Here is a 20408-nt window from a genome sequence, read left to right on the forward strand (position 1 = left end):
GGGGGGGGGGGGGGGCAGAGGTTACTCACCGGTACGCAGCCGTCCCGAAAAGCTTGCCACAGGGAGAAAATGTTTCCTCGTTTGGAGCTGGGTCTACCTGTGCAGAAGCAATGAAGCAATTTTGTTTCAGAGGAGGGTTGAATTCAATCCTTTGGCACATGGTGATAAAGGGAGGGATGTGAAAGTATAACAGCAGATAAAAACAAGACAGAGCAAGACGTCAATGTTATATCTGTGTTTATTCTCTTTAAGTGGAGTTTTTGTGCGCTGTTTTAAACCTCTATTACCTCTTTATTCTCTTTTATGAGCACTTTAATCTCCTGCATTGCACATATACCTTTTAGGCCTCGACCTCCTAGAGCTAGACAAGGGTTAAACTAATACACGCGAACCTTAAAACCTATCTGGCTATGCAGAGAGCGACAAGCAGTGAATGTAAAGAAGAAAAGCTACGAGGACATTGGCGATAAAAATTGGTACTATCAGTCCATAAAAACAGAAAAAGGTCGAGAAGGAAAATCTAATTTTTGGCTGGAAACCACAACAATAGTTTAGCGAGAGTTCTCGTTGGGTTGGTTGCTCGTCGTCTGTAAAGCCATAGAAGCAGAAAAAGGTGGATGGACCCGCTGCAGTAGAAACGTACTAAAGTTGTTAACGGTTTTACAACTGTAGAGTTTTACTTCACCATGCTGATAACGACGATCACTCGTGTTTCTAGGTAGTTATCGAGAGAATTGCTAGCTACACCATTAATTGCTTTAACTTCACTATATCTATGTAGGACCCTAAATGCAAAGCTTCCTACAAGAAGAAAAGAAGCCTCTTGTTTTAGACGCCTCCCAAAACCGAAGATTGTCGACAGCCATTGAGATAGCGATAAGTGAAGGGCGATGACCGCAAGTAACCTCAGCAAGCGATTTATGTTGTTCTCCGGTTGTCTTCGCTTCACCCGAGGATTCAGGTTCGCAGGAAGGAACGCTTCTAGCGGAAGACACAAAAGTGGTCGAGATTCTGACCGAGGTGCTTGTCATATTACCTCATTGCACACCTTGTACGGCGGTCGCCTGCCAAGATTTTGACGCAATATCATCACTACAAAAGCTGTCGGTTAGACAGATTTATCTAACCGAGGCTCTTCCGTCATTGATTCTTAATTATTATACCTCCTGTTTCCGACCTTAGCGCTGCGCAGAGTTCAGCTCGCTACCTTAGGTGAAGGATAATTGTTTTGAGAAAGATAAAAGCCACTGCACGAAGGGCAAATTTCCTGACAAGAAACTACACTGACCGGAGGAACCAGTAGTGATTGCCGAAGTTACCCAGCAGCGCCAACAGGTCCCCAGTAACACAGTTACGAACGGCCATATCAACGCAGTTTTTTTTTTCTTGCCCGTCTCGTTCTCTGCGAGTCAGGTGGAACTCATACAAAACTCACTATTCTCACCTCTAAAGACTTCTTTCCGTTTACGGGACTCCTTCGCAGGCACGAGAATAAAAAGCTTCCCAAGACAGCAAATGTTAACAAGGCATTCAACGTTGTCTCTTGCGCCAGGTTATTTTGGTCCGTGAAGGCCAAATACTGAAAGATAAAAAGCTGTGTTCATTGCATTGTGTCGCGTAAGTCTTCTAAAACAGTTTTAGTGTTAAAGCACTGCTCTAGGAGGCCTCGTCGGCTCACCGAGGTTGTGTGAAGCTTGACCTTGAGGGTGACCTTGTCGAAACCATAAATAAATAAAATAAAAATTGATACGACTGGGATTTGAACCTGTTGCGGCGCGAACAGATAAGCTCCGCAGCCCACTGCACCAGAGCACAATGCCATCCCCGCATTTTTTCTTTCATGGTATTTGTTTACATGGTTTTGTATACAAAGCATATATATATACATATGTGTGTGTATACACACACAAAAAAACAACTATTTACAGAGCACCTAGGTAGGCGCTGCATTCAAAAAGAGTAATGCGCTGTGGCACAATATTAAATGCATAGACATTCATTAGTCGCCATGGCTTTCCACAGAGAAGAATATCGCAGCATATCAACCGGCCCTCATTATCGACATTATAGGTCAAGCCCGAACAGGGGAGTGTCTTGAGCAGAAACAACCAGCAACCCGCCGACAAGCCCACAGCATGCGTTACGAGAGCATTATATTCTGATAAAAAGGGCTGCAGGGCCACCTCAGTATCCTCCTCACTTTCAATTTTCGTCTCCTGGACGGCGATAACATCAAGGTGCCTGCTGCAGAAGAGTCGGCGGAGTTGCACCTGCCTCTGGCGAGACCTAAGGCCACGTACATTCAGTGTTGCGAATACTAACTCTGCGGAAGCAGCCATGATGACTGTAACTAATTATGCCTACAGTTCCCTGTCCTCGTCGGTAGACGGCGATGCCGCCTGAGAACCACCGCCAGGCCTCCTGGACCGCGAACGTCGGCACTGCTCCTTGTGCCTCGACGCGCGACGCCGACGGCGATGAGTGCTGCGGTCCTCATCGCCACTCGTTTCGGAAGCGCAGGATGCACGGCGCAGCCGATCACAATTCGCGTTAAACTGCAGCATACTCCGCGCTGTGCATTGTGCATCGCTGTTTTCTCTAACTAATACTACTATCGAACTAATAATTACTCTCGCGGCGCGCATTGTACATCGTCGTCTTCATTAACTAATAGTGCTATCGAACTGACATCGACGCCAGACGTGCCGACGTCCCACCAAAGCAAAACCATGATCCAGCCAGGCTAAACACATGCTTTCGCGCATCGTGGGAGGGAACAGCGCGAAACAAAACGACGGACAAAGGAAGAGGACACAAAGACGAGCGCTGTACCTGTCCACTCGGTTTAACTATGTTAAAACTCTACAACATTTAATCCCAGACAAGCCCAAGACAAGCTTAAGCTTGTTTTCTCGCCCAAAGTTTGGGCAGGTTACTGAATGTAGTGTTACTATACTGCGATGATACGCCAAAGGATGAAATCTAGGAGTAAGTCGAAGTTTGCCGCTCTCCCATTTTTCGCCCTTTTCATTCTCTAGAGTTATGCAGGAGCTGGAGGTCAGGGTCCGAGCTGCACAGCAAGGTCTCCCAGGTTTCTATACTGTCCCTATTATGTGCCGCCATCCCCCTCCACGAGAGTACGGGCTTTCCCATATTGTGTGGTCGAGGTCCCTCTTGCCCCACAAAGATTACACCTATCGCTACTCGCCTCGGGAAACGTGGTTCATCACATCCGGGTGCGGCTGAACTCACAGTGACCCACATTTTAATTTCTTGTATACAACTAGAAAATTGGTTAGGTTTATTGGTATTTAACGTACCCAAGCGACTCAGGCCATGAGGGACACCGTAGTGAAGGGCTACGGAAATTTCGACCACCTGGGGTTCATTAACGTGCACTGACATCGCACAGTACACGGGCCTCTAGAACTGCGCCTCCATCGAAATTCGGCCGCCGCGGCCGGGATCGAACCCGCGAGCTAAGACAGAAATATTTCACCACATCTCACAATGAATGCATCCCGTTACACCCCATGTTGCTTTTAGGTGATCGAGCGCTGGTTGATTTCTCACGTATTTTTAAGTTTCTCAAGGAAGCCAGCGTTTTAAAGATACTCTAAGTATAAAAAACTTCGCCTTTAACAAAAACTCTAACCTTGTGTTGACGCACCACAGCCTCAGTTGCTTTTGGGCCATTAAAATCAATACAACTAAATAACATAACCGGGTGCGTATGCTTATAGGCTTACAATCGCCTCCCTGAAGAGGTCGCTGGGACCCAAGACCTCTCCGCCAGCATATAAGGCGATACTCGCTGGCCACGTGCCGCGGAGAAGTATATAGGTATGCTAACATATGCTAACAAGCTGCGAAATCAAACAACAGCGCTGCAAAGTGGGAAAAAAAAGATCAACGCAAGGGCTCAAATATAGAGCAGCAGGTTCACTAGAGCCCGAGCGAAAAACTATAAGCCTCTATTTCCGGTCGCGGTCGTTTCCACCTTCCCATTCCTGTTTCTGTCCGGGTGCTGTCACCTTTCATGTGCGTTCCATGAAGAAGTTAGAGAAAGGAAAGAGCAATAAGGTCACCCACCTGACCGTACAGGTGCTCCTTCCTAAACGTCATCAGGTCACTCAAAGCGGCAACGAAGTACAGGCCGTGCAACACACACAGGAAGCTGGATGCGCACAGACCTCTCCAGCGCTGGCAGACCGCGCTGCAGATAAGCCACACCTGCCGAATAAACAAGAAGCGAAGCCCTTTAGAATGACTTTTAAAAAATTAGCCGCCAACACTGCCTCTGTGTTCGATCGAAGAGCGTTAGCTACGGGAGCTTTAAGTCTACATCGGTGTGCTCAGCAAACGTGAAGAAGACCAAATCGAAACATCCGTTCTGCAGAAACAAACAGCACCATCTAGCGCATAAATTTTGCGTTACTATTGCGATTTAAAGCCACCTTCGCTATATCTAGTATATTTGCTCGTTATATCAGTTAATAAATTTTATAAACATGTGCATCATGACACGAAGAATCGTTTGACACCCTCCGGAGCCGCCTGAGACTAACGGTTCGGCCGTAATTGCTGCCTGAAGGTCCCCGAAATGCAGGGTTTGGGGGCGGAAAGGTCGTCGATGCGAATCCCACATAAGTAATTTTATCCTCATAAACATGCCAAGTCATTCGACACCACTTCGAACATTCTCCGTCAAACGGGTGGTCCCAAAATTGTGTGGGTGTGGTGAGACGGGAGGAATCCCCAACCGGGGGATGATTATCAAAGAACTAGGAGGGCATGGAGGGAGCATGGGACAGCTTAACGAGAGGGTAGTTACAGTGGAAGGAGGAAAGTATGGAGAGAGCATATGAATGGCTAACCAAGCGTTGCTTACAAAAACCAAACGGAGGGTGGTTACCGCGTAAAGAAGAGGGAGTGTATGGCAAGAACGGCGGAATAGAGCACGGTCAGTCTGCTGCAGCTAATGCGAAAAGCGCCGCACGAAGAGAGGGTCATCGGTGGCACCACGCGCCTACAGCGGCGGACAGGGGAGGACAACTAATCGAAAAGCGAGCATGTGGGGAAAACTGAAAAGAGTGCCTTAGAACTATACAGATATGAAGTCGCTCTCATATCGGTAACTCAACGTATCGCAATATGTCAATGCCATAAACAGCTGTCACTGAATCTCACGTTACACAGTGATAACCACCCTTCCATTTTTTTTGTTTTGCTTTCATTCGGAGACACTGGAATCTATAAAATCCAAGCCCCACAGAAGGTTCTCCTCCCCTACGGAAAGTTTCATATTACAAGTTCCGTAATTCCATACGTTTCCATAAGAAATTTTATAGAGTCAGGATGGAGCATATGGAGTCTGTATGGAAACACATATGGGAACTTACGGACGCCATATGATGCCAAATACGGTGTATGGAAATCATATAGAAGTTGTGTAGAATGCTTATGGACAACGTACCGACAAGCTATGGACTTCCTTATATTTCTTTATATCCTCAGGACTCCATATTTCCATAATTCCATACGAGCGGCTCATATGAAATGTTTTTTTAGGGTCGCGATATAGAAGATAGAGAGGCTATAGCAGGCATTCTGTGGGCGAAATGTGCGCAATTCCGATAAACAGTTCACGTACTCGTAGTAATACAAGCTTTTGGATGTAAGTACCTTGGGGATATATTTCACGCTCTGTAAGGACCTCTCCCGCAAGAAACGAAGTATAGCTAGGGAGTAGGTTGGAGTTATTGAGCAGCTCTTTACAGTAATCTAAACAAACCTTGTGCACCACCACCACGTCATTGCAAATATGATGCTGTAGAAACTAGTACGTTTAGCGAATTGCTGCACAGGATCGTTTGTCCCGCTTAAGATAAAATGGTTTATGTTGGTTTAACGTCCCGAAGTGACTCAAGCTACGAGGGACGCCGGAGTGAAGGGCTCCGGACCATCGGTTTGACGACGTTCCACAAGAACACGCGTCATTAGTCACTGAGCCGTCCACGAGATGCTAGCTTGGAACGCTGTAAAATGGCGGATGCCGTGACTTGCGCAGAAACAGCCGGAACCGCTGCGGTTGTGGCGTGCCTGGTCAGGTGATGATTAGCGACTATGGTCTAGCGGCTCCCGGCAGCAGTGTAAGGAAGTGGACCCAGAGATCAATGCCGACTAGGTGGAAGGGTTGAAGAGGGCAAGGAAGGGGCTGCAACTTTACAGCAGAAGGATCGAAGACCGTTGTTACGTCTCGCCTTCGTCGTGGGGGAGGACAACGACATGGCAGCAGCGAAACGACGACAAACCCCGAGACGCGCGTTGGGTGAGCGCCTGGATTGCCACGGAAGCCGCGTCCGTCCGCCCGGTTGAGCGAGCGTTTCCCCTACACCGAGTGTGAACGCGCGTTCGTAATGCGCGGGAACGCCGGTCATGGACATTCCGGCGTCTGCGCTACGGTGATGGCATTGTTCCCCCCTCTCCCAGCGCGTGACGGCGGTGTGATCCCTCGGGAGTGAGAGTGTGTGTGTGTTGTGATTGGTGCAAGAGAGAACTTCCTTCCCCTGAAGGCCCGGCCCCCATCTAGGGACCCTAGGGAAGGGAACTCTTTAAAACCTCGGCAGCGGCACGGCCGGGGGGCTCTTTGTCATCGAATAGTCTCCTGATGAGCTGTCGTCATGCAGCGTTCATGCAGCTCACTTGTAAATATGTAAATTTTGTATAAAGTCCTCTCTCATTGTCTTTTTCCAGCAGCCTCGTCTCAGACGTCCCTCATTCCCTCTCCGGCACACGACCATGCTACCTCGTATTTAACACCGTCTTCCCACATTGACATTGGCAATCTAGGCACAAGCGAACGTACAGTTGGGGACAAAGGTCCGTGGACCACGTGTTGCTTGAACGAAGCCGATAGCTCTGCTATTAACTGGCGACAGGAGACCGCACTTGTGGTAGTGAAATTAAAATTTTTGTTCTTTCATCTCCATAATTGTGGTCCCCAGCCGCGGGATAACAGTGGAGCTATCGGCTTCGTTTGAGGAACACATGGTCCACGCACTTTTGTCCCTCACTGTAATTTTGGAAAATGCTGCACATGTCGCGCCAGTAGTACCGCAGCCGGATTCTTCCGTACTTCTTGAACACTCCCGCGAGCCAACATTGTGGGTCGCCTCGGGAATATCTGCACACATGCGACTGCAGATGTCGAGGAATAACAAACAACCGCCTCCGGCCATCCAAGAGTCGGACGCGACGACAGATGAGGTTATCGCGATCGGTAAAATGGGAAGGCGCAGGATGAAGCGACACCCGTAGGGCAACCGACTCGAGCAGCGAGGTAATCCAAGGCTCCTTACGCTGCGCTGAAGGCATGTTGCTAACCAGGAATGGCGTTGGATAGGACAGGACAGGACAGGATAGGATAGGATAGGATAGGATAGGATAGGACAGGACAGGACAGGACAGGACAGGACAGGACAGGACAGGATAGGATAGGATAGGATAGGATAGGACAGGAGAGGACAGGATAGGATAGGATACGATAGGATAGGATAGGATAGGAGAGGATAGGATAGGACAGGACAGGACAGGACAGGATGGGATGGGATGGGATGGGATGGGATAGGATAGGATAGGATAGGATAGGATAGGACAGGATAGGATAGGAGAAGTTTTAATGACCAACAGAAAGAGGGTAGCTAGAGGGCTACCCGCCTACACCTATACCTAGGGCTACCCCCCTAGATGATGCCTACCGGCATCATCAACGGAAAACTTGAGGTTCTCAGCAGGAAGCTGAAGCGAGACAGAACATCGGCGTCTTAGCGTTTGTGACCAGAGCGATAGTCGACGCGAATTTCATATTCTTTTATGCGAAGAGACCCCCTAGTGATGCCGGCAAAGGGACCTTTTAGCGAGGAGAGCCAACAAAGTTGTTACGGTGGTGGGTCACAACGTCGAACGAGCGGCCATAGAGATAGGCGCGGAATTTGGTGAAGGCCCGGATGGTCATTTAACACTCTTTCGAATCAAACAGAAACCCGATTAGATCTTCGAAGCGTGCCGCTTGAACATGCAGGCAGTGATGAATTCATCAAAGCAAGGTTCGCGCAGCGCGAGCACGGTGTTGAAGTCAATGGCGAGTCGAGTCAAATTGGCGCATTGTAAGCGGCGCCGTGAGGAGGCGACGCAAGGTGATAGATGCGTCATCGCATGCTGGGAATCAATTAAAAAAAGGATAATTGACGTGTAGAAGTTGCGTCAAAGGCAGAGAAATAGAAGCCAAGTTGTAAATCAACCGCCAAAAACAGGTGCATGGACGGTCATTGGTGCAGGTAGGTTTTGGAAACGCACAGACAGAACAAAGTTTAGCTTGATCTGTACAGACATCCTCCTCGGACTCAACTCTCCCAAGAATTATTAGTTGGCGTTCGTCTTTAGGTCGACCTGTCAGGTTTATTTCGAGAAGCGGAGAAGTGGTGAAGGAAGCCCAGGGGCAGACAGTTCTAGTAAATAAAGGGAACCAGCGAAATAAGACGCAACACAAGAACAAAGAAGGCACACACCACAACGCTGGACTTACAACTGATTTATTGCGATGAAGAATTGCTCAATTTAAAAGAATTTCCTGCGTGCGCACACACTCTACAGACAATACGCTTCGCGCACCACATGGTGACATGGCTACTATAATGATTAAAATTTGCACTCTTTTTCGGTGATAATCAAGGACGGCTCACTGACGCATTTCTGCTTATTCTTTCTGATCAGGAAAGCCTCCAATAGCTCACGCTCACGTTTAGATTTCCCCCGCCCGATAATGCTGGTAGTGTGAAAACTAGGAGTACACTTGCAGTCCTTTACATGCAAGGCTAGATTGCTGCCTGTGCCAGTGCCCAAAGTTGTGCGATGTTGCCTCAGGCGCTCATTCAAGCATGCTCCGGTTTGGCCTATGTAGATTTTCCCGCATGACAATGGGATTGAATACACCACGCCCACTGCGCATGTGGTGAACATAGTCTGGTGTTTGGTCTTGCAACCACCAGTTCTGCGCAGGTCTGCAGAGGTTTTGGCGCACAAACCGGACAGTTTGCAAGGGGCAGAAAATGCCATAGTGACATCAAACTTCTGAGCCACTTTTTTCAGACCATGTGAAGTCTTGTGGAAGTAAGGCATGACTTCCAACTTTCTTGTTTTCACTTCTACTGTCCTGGCAGCCTTTGAAGATGACTTCAATTTTTTCCCCAAGGATTCCGCCACCGCCAGCAAAAGCGAGGGAGGAAACCCAGAACACTGTAGCCGTTCAACCAGCTCCGCCAGACTTTGCTGCATCACGTGAGGGCAACTCTTCTTTAAGGCATTCAAAAAACACAAGTTTGCAATGCCGCGCTTCACAAACTTAGAATGAGCCGAATCATACGGCAACAGTGCCTTCTTAGACCTGGGCCCATATTTCCAGCACACATGTTGATTGGGTAAAAAAGTCAATTCTAAATCCAGGAACCTAATGGTCTTGTCAGAAGGAATCTCATGCGTAAAAACCAAGTTCTTAGAACATGTGCTAAAAATATTTCAAATCTGGTCTGCCACAAGGGTAAGCTGGTCAGTTTCGGGTAAGTTCAAAATTACTAAAAAATCGTCAACATATCTAAAAACCCTTACAACACGTGTGTCGTTCAGAGAGCCCTGTAGCATCGAGTCAAATTTTGCTAAAAAAAATGTTGCACAGCACAGGCGCAACACAGGAGCCAATACAGATTCCAATGTTTTTGCACAACATAATCATCTTCATGCTGTGCAATCGTAGAATTCAAGTACACTTTTAAAAGTTCGAGGAAGGATTCTAAAGTGATGCCACACTTATTCTGGAAGGAAATTGTCCCAGATCTTTCAATTAATTCGCGCACAGCAATAAAAAGTTCGTCATGGGGCACAGAATAAAACAAGTCCACAATGTCCACCGAGAAGGCTGCATTAGCGCCGGGGAAAACGCGATTGAGGCACTCCACCAGGCTCATTGAACCCTGCACAACAAAAGGATCCGCAGGCACCAGGCCCTCGAAGGAATGCTGTAGGTAGTTTGAAACCACTTTTTGCCACGAACCTTCTTCCGTGACGATCGCCCTTAAAGGGTTATCAGGCTTATGTGTCTTTGCTGTGAAGAACATACGCAGGGCGTCTTGTTGGCATTTACGAACTTGATTCTCAATGCTGCCCAAATTCAACCTGTTGAGAAGCCTTAAGGCCATCGCCTTGGCCTTACGTGGTTTTAATTCTGCCTTCTTGAAGTTCTTCTCTATAGCTTCGGCCGCTTTCGTCTTAAAAAGGGAAGAGGGAAGCACCACGAACCCACTTTCCTTGTCAGCTTGAAGGAGACTGAGGCCTTCTTGTTGGAAGTGGGTCACCAAAGGGCGCAGATTCCTGCTTGGTTGACGTCGGCCCGTCCAGGTTCTCATGAGACAGTCAACTCCCTCTGAGACGCAACGAGCTTTCTCCTCAAAAGGGGCCTTGTCAGCCACTCTGGGAGTTGACTGTCTCATGAGAACCTGGACGGGCCGACGTCAACCAAGCAGGGATCTGCGCCCTTTGGTGACCCACTTCCAACAAGAAGGCCTCAGTCTCCTTCAAGCTGACAAGGAAGGTGGGTTCGTGGTGCTTCCCTCTTCCCTTTTTAAGACGAAAGCGGTCGAAGCTATAGAGAAGAACTTCAAGAAGGCAGAAGTAAAACCACGTAAGGCTCCTGGATTTAGAATTGGATTTAGGATTTAGATGTAGGTTCCTGGATTTAGAATTGACTTTTTTACCCAATCAACACGTGTGCTGGAAATATGCGCCCAGGTCTAAGAAGGCACTGTTGCCGTATGATTCGGCCCATTCTAAGTTAGTGAAGCGCGGCATTGCAAACTTGTGTTTTTTGAATGCCTTAAAGAAGAGTTGCCCTCATGTGATGCAGCAAATTCTGGCAGAGCAGGTTGAACGGCTACAGTGTTCTGGGTTTCCTCCCTCGGTTTTGCCGGCGGTGGCGGAATCCTTGGGGAAAAAATTGAAGTCATCTTCAAAGGCTGCCAGGCCAGTAGAAGTGAAAACAAGAAAGTTGGAAGTCATGCCTTACTTCCACAAGACTTCACATGGTCTGAAAAAAGTGGCTCAGAAGTTTGGTGTCACTATGGCATTTTCTGCCCCATGCAAACTGTCCGGTTTGTGCGCACAAACCTCTGCAGACCTGCGCAGAACTGGTGTTTGCAAGACCAAACACCAGACTATGTTCACCACATGCGCAGTGGGCGTGGTGTATTCAATCCCATTGTCATGCGGGAAAATCTACATAGGCCAAACCGGAGCATGCTTGAATGAGCGCCTGAGGCAACATCGCACAACTTTGGGCACTGGCACAGGCAGCAATCTAGCCTTGCATGTAAAGGACTGCAAATGTTCTCCTAGTTTTCACACTACCAGCATTATCGGGCGGGGGAAATCTAAACGTGAGCGTGAGCTATTGGAGGCTTTCCTGATCAGAAAGAATAAGCAGAAATGCGTCAGTGAGCCGTCCGTGATTATCACCAAAATAGAGTGCAAGTTTTTATCATTATAGTAGCCATGTCACCATGTGATGCGCGAAGTGTATTGTCTGTAGGGTGTGTGCGCAGGCAGGAAATTCTTTTTAAAATTGAGCAATTCTTCATCGCAATAATTCAGTTGTAAGTCCAGCGTTGTGGTGTGTGCCTTCTTTGTTCTTGTGTTGCGTCTTTTTTCGCTGGTTCCCTTTATTTGCAATATGAACCAACTAGCCCAGCAGTTTGCACTCCTGAGTTCTAGCAAAGCCACACGCCCAGCGATAACCATGCAATTGGGAGTAACACCCATCGTGTTCATTACCGCGTTAATGTTTTTAAAAACCTTTCTGTTTTTCATGACACACTTGAGAAAGTACTGAGTAGCTTAAAGATTCGAACGGCGCGCCGTGCTCCTTAAAGCCCTGCACGCACGGCTGTGACGTTCTGAATTCGCTAATCAACCCACGCTACAAAGGCTTTAAGAGACAGAGAAGTAGGCATGAATAGAAGTCGCTTCAGACCGGTGTGCTTTTTTCAACAGACGCAGGATATTCAATATATGTAATGAAATGAGAATTCGGAGCACATAAATTCCTGTTGCACTTTACAGTGCAGAACACCGCCAGCTGCGATTTTCAACTCAATACCAGTCAGGAAATACCTCTGCCATATTCGATGTGAACTAAGCATGCCTCAATTTAAATATGCGCCGACGACGAGAAAAGGACAGCGCTATGTAGAAACGGAAAGAAAACGTCTGGCTCAAAGCGCTGCGTAGTCGGTTTGTGCCAGCTGCGCAGTCGCTCTGCAGCTGTTTATCGCTCGCTTTTCAATGCACCATTCTCGTGAGCTAAAGTGGGCAGAATTTCAGTCTCCCTGGAAAATGGTTGCTTGAACACAGCAACACAAACTGTACGCAGTTTCAACGCTATTCAAATTGATGCAGTTTTGTTTTCCAGGTTCGAGTGAGCTTTCTTTATGCGCAGGAAAGAACTCAAGTAGCAAGCTCCTACCATTGAAAAAGAGCCCCTGGACGGTCTACAATTTACCGGGTGTCCCAAAAATGACTGATGGATTTTGGAAATCAATAAAAAAAAGACGGAATGGGATAAAATTGTATTCTTTGCGCCCTTACGCTTCGGAAATCAGGGAATTTTATCCCTTCAAAATTCAAACTTAGTTTACATTTCCACCAACAGGTGGCGGGTATTTTCTTTGGAAAATGCGTCTGCTTTCAACAAAACTGTGTTCCAGGCGGTGGAACTTTAACACAATAAACACCCGCTGTTCAACGGAATAAACCATTTTGGTACAGCGGAATCGCAATCTCAATAGTACGAGCTATCCGCTTGACGGCGAACTACGGAATGACGAGCTCAAATATGCTTCGTTTTACCTATACCGTCTCCAGATCGCCGGCAGCGCCACTTGTTGGTGGAAATGTAAACTAAATTGGAATTTTGAAGAGATAAAATTCCCTGATTTCCTAAGCGTAAGGCCGCAAATAATACAATTCTATCTCATTCCGTCTTTTTTTAATTCATTTTCAAAATCCATCAGTCATTTCTGGGACACCCGTTTTATATATATATATATATATATATATATATATATATATATATATATATATATATATATATATATATATATATATATATATATATATACATATATATGAGAGAAGCCACCAGGTACAGAAACCAAGGGACACAGGGGATTTTTTAATTTATTTATTTTGTGGTGTTGATCAATCTAGAATATTACAGAATATGTTATCGCTTAAAGCAAATTTATCAGAAAAGTAGAAGAAAAACAACCACATGCCGCCGGTGGGAACCGAACCCACGACCTCTGAATTATGCGTCGGGTGCTCTACCTCTGAGCTACGGCGACGGCTGTCAAATCTTCTGCTTTCGGGGGTATTCATGTTTACAAGTAGCCTAACCTTGAGAGTGTTAATCAGCGCCACCCACGTTCGTAAGCGGCGGACGTAGTACGTCCTGAGTTACCGTTGGTGTGACGTGGAACGTCATCGAACGGTGAGGGTGGAAGTTGTGTGAGAACCCTCTTATGCTTCCTAAGGCGTCAAGGCTCTCTGAAACGAGGCCCTCGTTAAGCAATTAAGCAAACAAGGAAAGGTAAATGAGGGGCTCGTTATAAATATGAGAGAAGCCAACAGCCACAGAAACCAAGAGGCGCAGGGGACTTTTAATTTATTTGTTTATTTTGTGGTGTTGGTCAATTTATAATACAGGGTCTGTTCTGAGAGTAGTAGGACTGATTTTTTCCTGGCCGAACGGTCGGACGAAAGGTTGTCTACGCGCGCAGGATCGGTGAAAGGGGATATTGGGAACGCTGGCGAAAATCGGCAGTCTGCTCTCGGCCGTTGAAAAGAGCAGGTCGCTTGTATTGTGGACCCCTGTCCAAACGCCTCGTCACGCAGAATCATGGAGTGTTTACTGGATCAGCGATACGCGATCAAATTTTGTGTAAAGCTTGGTAAAACGGGCAAAGAGAGTCATGACATGATTAAGGAGGCCTACGGGGATGCTGCCATGGGTACATCAGGTGTTTTTGGGTGGCTCAAGGTGTTCTAAGAAGGTAGGGAAAGAGTGGAAGACGACTACCGCTCCGGACGCTCATCGACCAGCAAGACCAACGAAAATGTTTCGTGATCAAAAATTTACTAAACAGTGATCGCAGGATGAGTATCAGAATGATTGCTAAGGACTTTAGCATTCCTAAAATCCAAGTTTTTGAGATCGTGACAGAAAACTTAGCCATCAAGAAAGTGTGCGCGAAGTTGGTGCCGCGAGTATTGTCAGAGGAGCAAAAGGCCAGCCGGAAAGCGATCTGCCAGGATCTTCTTCATCACGTGAATGAGGACCTCGATTTTTTTGGATAACGTGGTGACCTGTTACGCGACGTGGTTGTTTGAATACGACACGGAGAGCAAGCGGCAGAGGTCAGAATGGCACACCCCCTCTTCCCCACGCCCCAAGAAAGCGCGATAGAGCAAATCGAAGGAAAAGTCCGTGCTTATTTGCTTTTTTGATCGACATGGAGTCATCCGCAAAGAGTTCGTACCACCCAGACAAACAGTTAATGCAGTTTTTTACGTGTAAGTCCGTAGAAGACTGCGAAAACGCATTGTTCGTGTCCGCCCAGCCATCGCCAACAAATGGCGGCTACACCAAGACAACGCGCCGAGCCACACAGGGTTCCTCGTAATGGAGTATCTTGCCTAGCACAAGGTGGCAACGCTACCCCCCCCCCCCCCCCCCTAGAGCCCCGACTTGACCCCGCCAGACTTTTTTCTATTCCCGAGAATAAAGTCGACGCTCAAGGAGAAGCATCACGGATCGGTAGAGGCGGTTGAACAGGCCGTGACGAGGGAGCTAAACAGCATTCCGGTCCAGGCGTTCCTGGAGGCGTACAAAAACTGTAAAACTCATTGGCAGCAGCGTGCAGATGCGGAAGGGTGCTCTTTTGAAAAATACTAATCATTTGTACTATTATCATGAATAAAATTTAGAAAAAAAAATCAGTCCTACTACTTTCAGAACAGACCATGTATTACTGAATATGTTATCGCTTAAAGCTAATTGATTACAAAAGGAGAAGAAAAAACAACCACATGCCGCAGGTGGGAATCGAACCCACGACCTCCGAATTAGCTTTAAGCGATAACATATTCAGTAATATTCTAAATTGATGAACACCACACAATAAATAAATTAATTAAAAAGTCCCCTGTGTCCCTTGGTTTCTGTGGCTGTTGGCTTCTCTCATATTTATAACGAGCCCCTCATTCCCCTTCCCTTGTTTGCTTAATTGCTTAGCGAAGGCCTCGGTTCTGGCAGCCTTGACGCCATAGGAAGCATAAGAGGGTTCTCACATAGCTTCCACCCACGTCGTTCAATGACGCTCCACGTGACACCAGCGGTAACTCAGGACGTACTACGTCCGCCGCTTACGAACGTGGGTGGCGCTGATGAACACTCTCAAGGTTAGGTTCCTTGTAATCATAAATACTTCCAAACGGAGAAGATTTGACAGCCGTCGCCGTTGCTCATAGGTAGAGCACCGGACGCATCATTCGGAGGTCGTGGGTTCGGTTCCAACCGGCGGCATGTGGTTGTTTTTCTTCTGCTTTTCTAATCAATTAGCTTTAAGCGATAACATATTTAGTGATATTCTAAATTGATGAACACCACAAAATAAAAAAAAAATTAATTAAAAAATCCTCAGTGTCCCTTGGTTTCTGTGCCTTTTGGCTTCTCTCATATTTATAACGAGCCCCTCATTCCCCTGTCTTGTTTGCTATATATATATATATATATATATATATATATATATATATATATATATATATATATATATATATATATATATATATATATATATATATATATATATTAAGCAAACAAGGGGAGGGAAATGAGGGGCTCGTTATAAATATGAGAAAGAAGCCAACAGCCACAGAAACCAACGTACACAGGGGATTTCTTTTTTTTTCTTGGTGTTGATCAATTTAGAATAATACTGAATATGTTACCGCTTAAAGCGAATTGATAAGAAAAGCAGAAGAAAAAACAACCACTGCCGCCGGTGGGATCACTGCTGAAAACAGATGGCACCACTGCCGCCCTTCGGCGAAAAAACGGCGTCTGCGGGTTTTGGTTCGACGATCTCTACGCAGACAACTACGATTTCGCATCATGCACGGCTCAACTAAGTAAGTACCGTTGTAAAACTTGCTACGATACGAAAGTTACCGTATTGTGCAAGCTCTGTGCGCAGTTTCACCGCAAACGATCGAGCGGTTGAGGCGGGAAAATTTTTGAAAGTCTTTACAATAAAAACGCACAATACGGTATATAAAGTTAAGTAAAAGGATGAACATCACTTAGTTTAGTTTAGTTTATGGGGTTTAACGTCCCAAAGCGACTGAGGCTATGAGAGACGCCGTAGTGGAGGGCTCCGGAAATTTCGACCACCTGGGGTTCTTTAACGTGCACTGACATCGCACAGTACACGGGCCTCTAGAATTTCTCCTCCAAAGAAATTCCAGCCGCCGCGGCCGGGATCGAACCCGCGTCTTTCGGGTCAGCAGCCGAGCACCATAGCCACTGAGCCACCGCGGCGGCTGAACATCACTTAGTGTCGAAACATTTATTATGTAGACGTTTCGGCCAGAAGCTGGCCTTCCTAAGTCTTGATGAAGGTCAGCTTCTGGCCGAAATGACGACGTAATAAAAGTTTCGATATGAAGTGATGTTCCTCCTGTTACTTAACTTATAATGAAAGTCGAAAAAGTATTTCTTCGCAATTTATATATATATTATATATATATATATATATATGGCAAGTTTATTTCTATATCTGCTTATTTGTGCTGGTTCCTTATTACTCGAAGTGTTTCATTCGCTCTCCTTGCTACCCGTGAACCTTCAAGTACACTGTCCCTAGATTACGTGGAGTCAGAAAATTAGTAACAGACGGTCAACAAACAGCTGCAGACCTTTAAAAAAGAAAAAAAAATAAACACAGCTCTTTATCTTGCACGGCTTGCGCCAGATTCCCGTAGTGAGAGCCCCAGCTTGCTAGGCAGACAAAAATTAATTCCGCAGAGTCATTTGCAGTCAGTGCCATGAAACAGCAACGAAATCCCTCTTCTTGGTTATGTAGGGCATTGGGTTTTAATTTTTTTATACAATATGATCAGTAACGACTTCATTCAAACGAAAACAGCCAATTCGCGAGGCAAGAAAATTCGAAACACATGGTATAAAGGCACTTGTAGATTAAAGCAGTAGGTGTACTTATTTAAACTAGTGACAACTATTTTGATTTAGTTGGAGCATTGGTTCTGCATGTCATTTCACTTGCAGTCTTCTGCGATCTTGCAATATTGACTGCCTGTGGCAATAGAAGCATTTGAGTTGTGGGGGAAAGACGTGTTAGTGCTTGGTATTTCTGGGTATTATGGCTCCGGTATCGTTTTTCATGGAACATTTAGGAAACTTGGCGTATATTTCCGAGGAGAAACTACACTAACTCCAACGGTCAGTTTCGATCCTGCCTAAAATTAAGAGAAAAAACGACGAAATGTCAATAAAACGGCATTTAGAAACCATTCTGAGGAAAGAGATATATATTTTTCCTGGCAGAGCAGGAACGCTACAAGCTCAGTGTGCGGAGTGCCTCCCATTGACCGTACCATAGACCTTCAAAACACTGGTGGACTGTGACCATACGCTGCATAAAAAGAACTGTTCTGTTCGAAATGATTCACTTTGTATAAATAAATAGCAGCGCAAAGAGACAAGGACAAGAAGAGACAACAAGGACGGCGCTGATGTTGTCTCTTCTTGTCCTTGTCTCTTTGCGCTGCTATTTATTTATTCAGGTCATGTACCAACACGCCCAATTTTCCGCGTTATTCACTTTGTCTCCGTCAAAAATCCTGTTTCCTTATGTGTAACGTCCAGTAAAACAAATGATTTGCAGCGGTGCGCGACCTATAGGAACTTAATCGAAACCGAGAGCGTTTCAAGAATTGTCACGCGTAACGTTCATTTTAAGATTTAAAGGAAGCGATTAGACGGGCAGCAGAAGCGAGCGAATAATGAGATAACCAAAACATTTTACTCACAACTGCCACACAGGCAGCAGCATCCATTGCTGCTCTCATGGTGCCATTAAACGCCACCACACTTAATAAGGAGAGGACGACGACAGTGGCTACACTGCAGAGCTGTAAGAGAATGCAAAAAAATGCAGTTGCTCACAAGTATTGACCGGCATTATACAATAAGAAAGCAAGCCGGCATTAAGTGTTACAATAAACGCCTGCTTATATCTCGGATGTGCACATATAACGCTGTGTATGCGGGACTGGCAATGCAGGGGATAGCTCAGCTATTGGAAGTGCATGCGTCAGAGTACTGCAGCAGAGATGAAACTACAAAGGCAAAAACTACGAGGACGATGATGCACGGATAAATTAAATTTTGAATGAAACTTCGGCGCTTTTCTAGTCAAGGATTGATGATGCCGGTGCCATCACCTGCTTCCAGCGTCATGCACAAAAGCGTCACCTTCTTCAAATGGACCACTGCTGCTGTGCTGGAAAAGTGCTCACCAGATGATTGGATGCCCTATGCATACAAAATCTAAAAAACAAGTTTGAAAGAAATTTCAGTTGTCAGTGCAGCGTCATCCGTAACTACCAGTGCTGGATCGTCCTTGTCTGTCTGCCTCTTTGTCGACATTTCATCTCTAGTCCAGTATTGTGACGAATGTACGTTAGGTGTTGTTGCTGTTGTTAGGGGCTATTTATTGCTAAGAAAAAAAAATATGGAAGGAACAGATGTTGCCAGCCGCTGCATCTGCCATCTACACCTGAAGCACCTGAATTGCGGCTAGCGGGAAGAAAAGGCGTTTCACTTCATCATTGTTGTAGAAGTCGAACTCTGAACTTTCAGACTCGAATTACAGGTCGAGGATTCTATATTCATTCTCAACGATTAAATTTGGAAGGAAGCGAAATCCAATTACTCTCGTACACTGATATTTCCGCGTCATAACACTTTGAAGCAGTCTAAAAAAGTTTTCTACGCCTCTCACTTTTTCTCATAAGACATGCACATGCTCTCTCGGCACAATCGTCAGCACCAAGATTTCACTGGGGTCCTCCGCTCTAGCGTTTTGTGACGTCATATTATGGGATGATACAGAAGCCTCACTGGAATCACCAGTTAAACACAGCGCTTCATGCATGTATCTACAGTGTTTCGCTAGGCAGCCGTTGAAACCGACTGGAACGAAGCACAGGGCTAGTTAAAGTTTACTGTTTGCATTTCCTTATCGATTTCGTGCCAACAAACCAAAAAAACAAAGAATGCCCAAGATGCATAAGGAGTGAAGGATCCCCAAAGAGCGATGAACTCTTAAGCACTAGGTAAACTCAGCGCCAAGATGTGCTAACATCTATTATTAAAACTTTCTACGTGAAGCTCACCTAAAGGCGCCCTAAAGAGGATTCCGAGCTCGTGTTTTCACCGCGGGAACTCAATCCACAAGCTCCAAGGATTCTTAGATACATCTAATGATGGTCCTTGGTGACCGATTTCCCTGTTAAATTAAATGAAACATCTCGGCTTCAGCCTTTTTCCTTAACTGACCTCGAGAGGAGGAGCACTCAACCAATGCGTGGAGCGCCTTACAGCCATTAGCATGGTGAAGATCACTTTCGCTTTTATTTTGCTTTCTTATGTTTCCGTGAATAAATAGCGCCAGTAGCGCCGTGAATAAATAACTGATAACACAATGGACTGCATATTGCAACCGCGCAAAACGACGCAGGACGAAGAGAGGAAACACACGCGCGTCGTTTTGCGCGGTTGCAATATGCAGTCCATTGTCAACCACCAACTAGCCCGCCTTTACTTGTTGCATGTGCTCATAACACAGCCGCAAAATAGGCCCATGGTAATGACAATAAGCATGGACTCTTTGCTTTCGCGGATCACTCCGCGTTTTACTACGTCTCGTTCCACCGATGGTAGAGCGCAAAGCCGCCACGCGACTGGCTGATAGGCGCTCCACGCGTTGATGGTCCTCTTTCTCTCGGAGGTCAGATAAAAAATAAAGGCGGGCGCCGGGACGTTTACTCCGACAGAAATTAGGAAAATCGGCCGCACAGAACAATAATTCGAAGTTTCTAAGGTTGCTTGGAGCGCGTAGGTAGAGTTCCCGCGATAAAAAAGCAAGCTCAGAATCCTCTTTACTACACCTTTAAGCCAGTACATTACGCTGAAACGTACATACTGGCTTCTACGAGCT

The 20408-nt window shown here is 46.2% G+C and overlaps 1 protein-coding gene across 9 annotated transcripts in view; it reads right to left on the reverse strand.

Annotated features, from left to right (window-relative positions):
- LOC149348807 (ATP-binding cassette sub-family C member 2-like) overlaps positions 1–20408 on the reverse strand; it is a 103172-nt gene that overhangs the window by 40736 nt on the left and 42028 nt on the right. For 6 of the 9 annotated variants that reach the window (XM_089588357.1, XM_089588354.1, XM_089588356.1 and 3 more), the window contains 4 exons: positions 18217–18318; positions 4093–4233; positions 1445–1579; positions 30–97 (listed from right to left, as the gene is read on the reverse strand). In XM_089588357.1, the coding sequence (XP_089444483.1) occupies positions 30–97; positions 1445–1579; positions 4093–4233; positions 18217–18318 (446 nt within the window). Of the gene's footprint in view, positions 1–29; positions 98–1444; positions 1580–4092; positions 4234–18216; positions 18319–20408 lie in introns of those variants that run through there. The other 3 variants (XM_089588351.1, XM_089588353.1, XM_089588358.1) reach the window with 3 other exon arrangements.

Source organism: Amblyomma mixtum, chromosome 4, assembly GCF_055824585.1.
Source record: "Amblyomma mixtum isolate Tamu chromosome 4, ASM5582458v1, whole genome shotgun sequence".
NCBI lineage: Eukaryota > Metazoa > Arthropoda > Arachnida > Ixodida > Ixodidae > Amblyomma > Amblyomma mixtum.